This window comes from Sinocyclocheilus grahami, unplaced genomic scaffold, assembly GCF_001515645.1.
Source record: "Sinocyclocheilus grahami isolate Dianchi unplaced genomic scaffold, SAMN03320097.WGS_v1.1 scaffold1520.1, whole genome shotgun sequence".
NCBI classification, from domain to species: domain Eukaryota; kingdom Metazoa; phylum Chordata; class Actinopteri; order Cypriniformes; family Cyprinidae; genus Sinocyclocheilus; species Sinocyclocheilus grahami.
In genome coordinates this window covers 280,105-289,702 of record NW_015506699.1, presented here as the reverse complement: position 1 = coordinate 289,702, position 9,598 = coordinate 280,105, and the positions used below count along the sequence as shown (strand labels likewise).

At 35.8% G+C, this 9,598-nt stretch overlaps 1 protein-coding gene and 1 pseudogene across 1 annotated transcript in view; one reads left to right on the top strand and one right to left on the bottom strand.

Moving 5' to 3' along the window:
- Positions 1 to 4,280, top strand: part of LOC107570904 (caspase-1-A-like) — a 6,625-nt gene extending 2,345 nt beyond the window's left edge. The window contains exons 2-8 of the mRNA XM_016257180.1: positions 879 to 1,155; positions 1,712 to 1,851; positions 2,550 to 2,726; positions 2,872 to 3,124; positions 3,230 to 3,328; positions 3,632 to 3,741; positions 3,883 to 4,280. Of these exons, the coding sequence (XP_016112666.1) occupies positions 888 to 1,155; positions 1,712 to 1,851; positions 2,550 to 2,726; positions 2,872 to 3,124; positions 3,230 to 3,328; positions 3,632 to 3,741; positions 3,883 to 3,993 (1,158 nt within the window). The 5' untranslated portion in view covers positions 879 to 887 and the 3' untranslated portion in view covers positions 3,994 to 4,280. The remainder of the gene's footprint in view (positions 1 to 878; positions 1,156 to 1,711; positions 1,852 to 2,549; positions 2,727 to 2,871; positions 3,125 to 3,229; positions 3,329 to 3,631; positions 3,742 to 3,882) is intronic.
- A 1,983-nt stretch (positions 4,281 to 6,263) lies between these two features.
- LOC107570894 (tripartite motif-containing protein 35-like) overlaps positions 6,264 to 9,598 on the bottom strand; it is a 12,814-nt pseudogene continuing 9,479 nt past the window's right edge.

The following is a 9,598-nucleotide window of genomic DNA, read 5'->3' as shown; positions in this document are numbered from 1 at the left end:
GAGAGGACTGCGGGTGCAACGTATCGTCATTTGGATTACTTTTAGTGCTGCTTTTGATATTTTTGCAATAAATAAATGATTGTAACGTTAATTGCATTTATCTGTCTGTTATGTTTCTTATACTGTCCAGAAATGTTTAGGCTTATAGGTAGGAGTGGGATTAGCGACTATAAAAATATTTTAATGCTATATTGTTACTAAAATGGTTATTTTCCTGAATATTTCGGTCATTCGCTATATAGGTAGGTTTAGGTTTGGGGGTAGGTTAAGGGGTCTAAAAATCTAAATCGCTTATTGATAAAATGATAAAAATGCATTGATACGAATATCTTGATGATATAAAAGATACGTTAATATTTGTACGTTTTTTTGCTAAAAATACGTAGCGATTTGTACGTTTTAAACGTTGAAATACGTCTAAATTGTACGTTTTAGCATGACTAAAAACATACAAAAGTGTACGTTTTGTGCTTGTAAATGTTACGTATTAATACCTACGTATAAACACGAGACCAGGCTGCCACATCATACATGACACTAAAATCAATGTTTTTCTTCAATGAGAATTGACACACACACACACACACACACAATCGTGTTTTGATGTTCACCATTAAGTATGTTTAGCCTAAATATTGTTATTGCATGTAATACATCTCTAAAACAATTGGCATTTAAATTTATATTAAAGGTTAAAGTCATTGCATTTTATTATTTTTTAAATGTATTTATTTATTGCATGTAACACATTTGTTAAGTGATTTAACCACACCAGGGAATGTTATGAATTGTGTTGCTTGTTATGTGAACTGATCTAAGAACACAATGTCTGATGCTCCCAGATCAGTAAAGACTGTTTTGTCCTTTTTCTCCTATAGTGACACAAAATGGACATCACTAAAAAAAGTGTGTTTAAAGCACTTGAGCAACTTGAGGAAGAAGAGTTCAATCAATTCAAATGGCACTTGTGGAATGGTGTAATAAAAGACATCAGTCCTATTTCTCGAGGAAAACTTGAGAAAATTAAGTGCCATGGTGTGGTGGATCTCATGGTACAGAAGTACAGTGCTGATGCTGGGAAAATCGCAGTCCAAGTGCTACGCAACATGGAACAAAATGAACTTGCACATCGCCTTGAGTTAAATTTTCAGAAAGGTAAAGAAAAACAATCTATACTGATTTAAGGTTTAACATAAGTGTAGTACCCTAAAGAATATAACAAAATACAGCCATCATTTAGAAAAATTAAGAGACGTATACATGAAAAGGGTCAAATTTAGTTTAAAACAAACCTCCAGAAAACTAATGGAAGGTTGTTGTGAGGCATGTTGTGTCCTATGTGTCAAGATTTAGTGAAATATATCTGGTAACCACTAAAGTTATACTTTACTTTCACATCTTTCTACATATGGTATACAGTATTAAAATGAAGATGTGTGAACTGGTCAGTACCTGAAAATAAGGATGGTGGAGATGCTTTCACTGGGAGTAGAACCTTTTAAAGTGGCTTTTAAAAATCTTAAGAGTGTAGAATTGGACTGAAAAACATCTAAATTGTAGACTTTATTTGTAATTGATCGTAGTTGCAGACTATGTTGCAAGATGGCATATCAAACATCAGATGTAAGAATGTTCTTTTTTCTATGGGCTGTCATCTTGAAATGTACTGAATGCTGGACATGATGTGTGATGTGTGTTTTCCGGGCTTCAGTTCAGCAGTCTGTGCAGGAGGAAGCAAGAAATGCTCCAGAGTCTATGCAGCCCATCCAGTCCGACTGGCTCAGAGCATACAACATTACTGCATGCAGCCAACAGTTTAAACAGAGACTTCTCAGAGAAAAGGGAAATGATGCAAGTATCTCTGTTTCCATGAACTTGTGTGAAAATACTACATTCAGAAATCATTATTCATGCTTTTGGTCGGTCACTTTCCTGCAGAGCTAATAATAACTTTGACTTTTGACCTTGACACTCCTGCACGTTAATCATTGTTAAACTTTTTTTTTTCTTTATGGAACATGTTGCAAATGATAGTTTATGTTGATCAGTGTTTTCTGCCTCTGTTCCCAAAGTTCCTTCTAATTCTGATTCAAAAAAGGACAACTCTAAACAGAAAGAAATGAGAAACATAAATACACTACCGTTCAAAAGTTAGTTTAAAAAAACAAAACAAAGGGAAATTATTGTTTTATTTAGCAAGTATGCATTAAACTAAACAAAAATGACAGTAAAGATATTTGTAATGTTACAAAATATTTCTATTCCAAATAAAAGCTGTTCCTTTAACTTTCTATTCACCTGGGATTCATGAAAAATAAAATGTATCATGGTTTCCAAAACAATATTGGGCAGCACAACTGTTTTAAAAGACACTTTCATAGACATTACATAATCTTACTAACACCGAACTTTTGAACAGGAGTGCGTATATGAGGAAAAAAAGAGATATGTGCAAAATCAAGTGATTTCACAGCATTTTATCTGCAGTAGGGTGGTCAACTGTAGTTGCATGTGTTTTAATTCTGCATAATTCTGATGTTTTTTCATAGGTTTATATGCCAACGAGCAGGTCTCAGAGGAAAGGCTCAGCTCTGCTGATCACCAACATTAAATTTGACAGTAAAGAGGACTGCAGGGATGGCGCAGAGAAAGATGAGGAGAACATGGAGTGGCTGCTGAGCGCTCTGGGTTACAGTGTTGAGAAACACACAAATCTCTCTGGAAACGTGCGTAAAACAAAAGTCTGACTTCACAAAAAGCACTTTTGTCTAGTAGAGCTCATAGATTTCTAGTATGGAAACCAAAATGTGAACACATACTATGCATTTTATAGCATGCATTTCTTGTAAGAAATCGTTTATTTATTCACAGGAAATAGATGGAAAAGTCAAGAACTTCTCTAAACGTTATGAACATCGAGACGCAGACAGCACCTTTGTGGTCATCATGTCTCATGGGGAAAGAATCCAAAATAAAGATGCCATTTTAGGTGTCCATTATGATCCAGATCTACACCCCGATGATTACTTCTTTGTTGAGGACATCTTCACCCATCTGAACTCAGTCAATTGTCCGGCTCTGATTGATAAACCAAAGGTTATTCTCATTCAGGCCTGCAGAGGAGGTACAACATGATTATCGTATTGTTATTTTGAATTATGTTTGTACTCAGCATTTCTGTGTTTACAGTAAGATTGTCTTCCATATTGTGAATAATTTCTCTGTCCAGGTGACGATGGAGGTGTGTATGTTCCTGATCGAGTGCCTGCATCAGACGCCTGGGTTCACAAGGAGAAAGACTTTGTCTGCTTTATGTCCAGCCTCCCTGGTGAGTCCTCAAAAACACTGACTGATGAAAGGAGATTTGTAGCTCATACCTGTTCAGTTTGGCCATAAGCTCCAGTAGAAACAATTTAAACAACTTTGTTTTTCTTTTCTTAAAAGTGTTGGCATAAGGTTGATTCACACTTTGAAGAAGAAACTGCCTTATTGGCAAAATGATTAAACCACTCAGATGTGTGATGAAACGTCATTAGCAAACACAAAAATGTTGTCCAATATTTCTTACATAATGAGCAAAGTTTCAAAGGTCGTTAACGTTATTGTATAACTTGATGAATTATCTCCACAGATACTGTATCGTACAGGGATCCTGACAATGGGAGTTATTTAATCATGTACATCGTGGATGTGTTCAGTACATGCGCTCATAATGATGACATCATGGAGTTGTTCAGGAAGGTAAATGAAGAAAATCCCATTTCAGCTGGTTTACTTTATTTCAGACAAAAGTCAAAATTTCTTCCAGTATATTTTCACTCCGAGTACATCACTCAGTTAAAATGAAAGAGTTTGCTTCACACTCAAATATATTTGTTATAGGTTGCCTCACGCATGGAGAATGACCCACGTTTCACAGAAGAAGAGAAACTATTGCCTTGTATTGAAAGGATGTCCCTTGTGAGGAAATTCTACCTGTTCCCTGGACTCTAATGATGTGCAGATTAAACTCATTTTAAATAGAGTAAGAGATGGCCATCGCCAACTCAACATCTATAAAAATGCATTCTAAACATACACAACATAATCCATGCAATTAACATTTATATACATTAATTTTACTTTTTTCTTATGCTTTGCTATCGCCACATTACAATATTAACCATTTAATTGCTAAGAAGTCGCCTCCATCCAAAATAGTGACTGATTTCTCCATGAGCTGGTTTGTTTTCAGCTGATACCTTTGATAAAAGTGCATGTTAATCAATAAAGCTTTTCTAATTGGCTACCATGCCTTTGTCTCTTGGCTCCTACTCTTGCTTCTGCATCTGGGTTTGTACAGTAGAGGGTTTAGCAAGATTTATTTATTTTTTGACTTGCTTTGAATTTCATCTGCCATAGATCATAGTCAGGTTAGATGCCACACTGAATTTAACACGAATGAACACGAGGCTGTGAGGGATAGACTTACAGTCTTTACAATGGCACGCACTATATGAGGGTCTTATCATGTAATATTCACAACTTTCAAAACTGTTTTATGGATTTTTTTGTTTTTTATGGAAAGATGTTTTTTCAGCAGGTGAACAATCGGTATATTGTTAATCAACAGTATACGATCCATTGCATGCACTGTACTTCTGTCCTTCACAGCCTCAATTTCATCAAACATCAAATATGCCGCTATACTACGCTCTATTAGTTGTAAATATTTAGAAATGAATCAGAGACACTCACTCGTATGGTCTTAACACACACACCATTTTATTTATCAGTATTATGACATTTATATGAAACACTTATGAATAACCCCTAAAGGCACCTTCAAACACACTAAAATATATTGTGCATAAAATATAAATATTTGATAAATAAACAAAAAGTTATCATATTCCTGTTGAAAGATGTTTTATTATGAAAATATGATTATATATAGATTATGTTTATATTTTAAATAAATAAAAAATAATAATGTTAAGACATTATGACTATTTTCTTTTACACATTGTAACAAAATTGATTGAGATTATTTCCTTCAAGTAGCTAGTTACACCAGAAAAAAAAGAGAAAACGACTATGGCATTTAATACAATAATGTGCAAATCATCCCATTAAAAAAAAATTATAAAATCTAGCTAAAATATATCTTAAATATCTTTGTATGCCTATGTAAACAGTGATGCTCGAATAAAAATATTTTTGAAATTGATCAAATATATTTCTCTTCGACCATCATATACCAAAAGTTATTTAAAATGTATTTCATAAGCAAGAAAACACATTTCCAATTTCACAATAGCCTACAATTACGCTACATGCAAATGTAAACAAATGGCCTATTATATAAATAATTATTAATCAAAAGTTATAAATAATGATTATAATGATTTCATAGTTAGGTCTTAAAGTGGCATCAGCCTAATAAACCTGCTGCTGTCTAGCTCATTAATGAAATCACAAAAGACAGAAAGAAAATCACTCACTGCTCTTGACTAAATAACAATGTATTTAGTTCATACACTGAAGACTATGGAGAGCTTTATTTGACTATTTATTATTTTATTTGCAGTTTGCATCTTTGTCCTTTTTTTTTATAAAATAAAAATAACTATAGCCTATTGTGATTATAATTTATCCTTTTAGATAACTTACAAATGTTGCAAATATATCTCATTGTCAATGTCTCATTGACCGATATTTGCTTGCCATGTGGTGGCACTGACATTTATTTATTTATTTATTTACTAATGAATGAATGAAAGAATGAAAAAAAAACTTACAGATTGGGTCATCTATGATTCAACTACTTTTGCAGTTGTTTTAGGTTTTTGTTGTGGTATTGGTTTACTTTACATTTATGTCAGGTATCATACTGAAGTCATAATTTTGGTATCATGACAACATATACCGTCAATGGTGATGGTTTAATAGATGAAGCAGACAAAAATAGCACTTAACTTGACAATATTTTATAAACATTTGACACTTAAACTGCAGGTGAATACTTAAGAATCAGAGTGTTTCTTGACAATTTGGGTAATATAGATTAAATATAGACTAAACTGAAAGCTCTTCATATAGACAAGTGTCTTTACTAGCACATTTATCACTAAAGGAAACTTATTCTAGTAGGTTTTCAAATGTTTTTACACAAATATTAACATAACTGTGTGAAGATATAAACAGCCTTTTAGTAGCTTCTGTTACGATTACCTGGCTACTACTGAGTAATGCTAAAAGTGATGACGAGTCACAAACTGATTTTAGTAAATCAGGCGATATGCAAAAGCACACAGCACCAGAAACAATAACACTACTAACAGGATCAATAAGGAGACTCTGTGTCTCTCCAGGAAAGATCTATCCTCTTCAACTTGCTCAATTTTGAAAGTAACTTTAGCTGGGACGACACGCAGTGGGCCAGAGCGCTTTTCTGGGATCACAAATGGAAAGAGCTCCATCCCTGACGGCAGTTGAGAAGTTGTTGCTAAAAGGCAATTACAATCAGCATTAAAATAGCTTACATTCCTCCACCATACTCTCTTCTTGTCATAACAATCCTCTAGCTTTATGCGCACTACCTGGGGATGTTCCGTCATCCCAAAGTGTATCTGAGTGTTTAGGAAACTATACAGATCTCCATCGCGCCTGAGACCCCAGGAGCAGGGGTTTTGCAGGGTTCAAAATGTGCACTATAGACCTGTCCACTGATCCAAAGCACACTCCAAGGCTCCAGTGGCGACTTTTTCCCACCTCAATGTCCCACGTATGAACGCCACTACCATATCCCACGCTCCCCAGCACCATACGGCTCCTGTGCAGAGGAATAGGGTTGGGCTCGTCCTGCCGATTAACACATGAGGTCACAGAGGTCAGGTCGTTTGACATGGAGACGTCTGATGAAGCTGTGTTTGGGTTCAGGATCACAGGGTCTGGAAAATATCAGCTTAAGTCAGTTTAAGGAAAGACTCTTATGCACAGGTCAAATTTTGTATTTTTTTTTCTTCCATATCATGTCTTCTTTCAGATTAGTAGAAAAACAAACAAAATACACACTATAGGCTTATTTTTATCTATTTGCTTTTGTAGATCTTAATTCTGCTGGCCCTTCAAGAGCAGGATTGGACACCCCTGTTCAGTTAGATAGTGCCTCATTTGCATATTTAAAAATAACATTTGAAAACTTGTAATATGCAAGTCTGTCATACTGTGATTAATCAACTGGTGGGATCTACAGTTTTCCCCCTTGCAAATGCTTGTTACTGTAAGATCAAAGGCATCTAGTACTCACAGTAAGGGCAGATGTCCTTCATCTTCTCCCAGACTTGGTACTTCAAGTTGCCCATATGTTTAGAGACATCAATAAGAGCTTCTAGACTCAGTTCTGAATCTGGAAGTGTGTATCTAGCTCTAAACACACACACACACACACACACACACACACATTAGAGTAATGGATTTCAAATGTTAAATGTATTATATTGTTTTATATATTCCTATATTATCTTCTAGAAAACAAACAAAATACCTGTTCATAATGCCGTTATAATTCTGTGGGGATTCACATTGTGACAACTAGATTAGTGACTGTCAGAAAATAACAAAACGTGCGAGTGTGTGAATTGTATTGCTCTCCCAACCTGATGGAAGGTGACATCATCATCCTTCATTCGCTCCTCCACTTCTCGGACTCTGTCTGAGAGCACGTCCATTTTCTTTATCATCTGACCGCTCTTTTCTTTCTCTTCTTCATTTAGAGCCGCTATCCTGCTCTCCTCCTCCTTTTTGAGGAACTGCTGGAGTTTCTTAAACTCCTCCCTGATTCTTTTCTCTGTCCGCTGAGCTTGAGACTGTTTTGTTTTAAATGTGAAATTAAATGACACACAGAAAAATAAATTATATTTCAAGGAAGGATACTGTTTTATTTGCTATGTCAAGTAGGGGAAAACGTCTCAGGTTACGTATGTAACCCTAGTTCCTCGAGGGAACGAGACGCTGCGTCGACAAACGCTAGGGGAACGCCTTCCGCGATCCACGCTCTGAATCGTATGTGAAATCAGTCCAATAGCTGAACGGGGAAGTAATTAGAACGAATTATCAGAACTATTTCAGTAAAGCTGCACTAGGTATACATCACATATTAGCACAAAAAACTTGATATTTTGAGCACTCAATTGAGAATGTACACATAACGTATAAATCGTAGTTACAGGCTATGTCTCGGAGACGCTTGTTAGTCCAAATAAAGAAGATTAGAAGCCAACGAAGTTAAAAGCCAAGATTAGAGAAGCAGTCCTCGGTAAAATGACAAGCACATCAACAAAAGGTTCGAACTGTATTGCTGTGGTATCGTTGAACACAGCGTCTTCTCAACATGATGTAAACCATAGACTGTAAAAAAAGAACTGTTTTAAATTCCAGAAGATCTGGCCGAGGTGAGGCGCTCTCGGGCGGCTTCATGAACGCTGAATGGCCACTGACGCCCTGGAGCTCACATCTCTGAAAACGTTGATGCAAATTTTCAAATAGACGTTATGTTTATTAACAAACCGCATATTTGAAGTCCAGACAAGTACATTATCTTCTAAAAAGCTCTTAAAACTACATTCCATGACACAAAACAGTATTTTTTTTAAATTATAGTGGATTTGAGGGTTCACCATGACACTCACTGTGAGAAGTACCGCAAGCGGAGTGATACAATTACAAACGGTGAAACGGCTCGAGGAGTTCTGTTGGACTCTAATATCGCACTCTTATTAGCCAAACAGATTTGAGGACCAGAAAGAACTGTTGTTTGTATATATATATATATATATATATATATATGTGTGTGTGTGTGTGTGTGCATGTTTATGTGGTTTATGAGGACACAAATTTGTATAATGACATGGGTATGACATAGGTATTACAACAAGAAGCTGATTTATGAGGACATTTTGAGTGTAAAAATGCAGAAAGTTTCCTGTGAGGGGTAGGTTTAGGGGTAGGGTTGGTGTAGGGCAATAGAAAATACGGTTTGAACAGTATAAAAACCATTTCGCCTATGGAGAGTCCTCATAAACCATAAAAACCAACATGTGTGGGTGTGCGCGCGTTTTTGTGACAAATGAGGACATACATTTGTGTAATGACAAAGGTATGATATAGGTATTACAAGGAGAAGGTGACTTTTCAGGACATTACCCCATGTCCCCACTTTTCAAAACACTTATAAATCACACAGAATGGAGTGTATTGAAAATCTAAAAATGCACAAAGTCTCCTGTGAGGGGTACGTTTAGGGGTAGGGTTGGTGTAGGACAATAGCATATACAGTCTGTACAGTATAAAAACCATTACGCCTATGGGATGTCCCCACTTTTCACAAAAACAAACCTGTGTGTGTGTTTGTGTGTGTCCTTTATTCTGTCCCTTATTTTTCTATGAAAAACAATGATAATCTGCAACAAAGAAACATGCTAACAACACAGTAATCATGCTAGAAACATACACTCTAAAAAATGCTGGGTTAAATATAACCCAGCGCTGGGTTAAAAAGGGACAAACCCAGCTATTGGGTTGTTTTGACCCAGCGGTTGGGTTCAAAACAACCCAA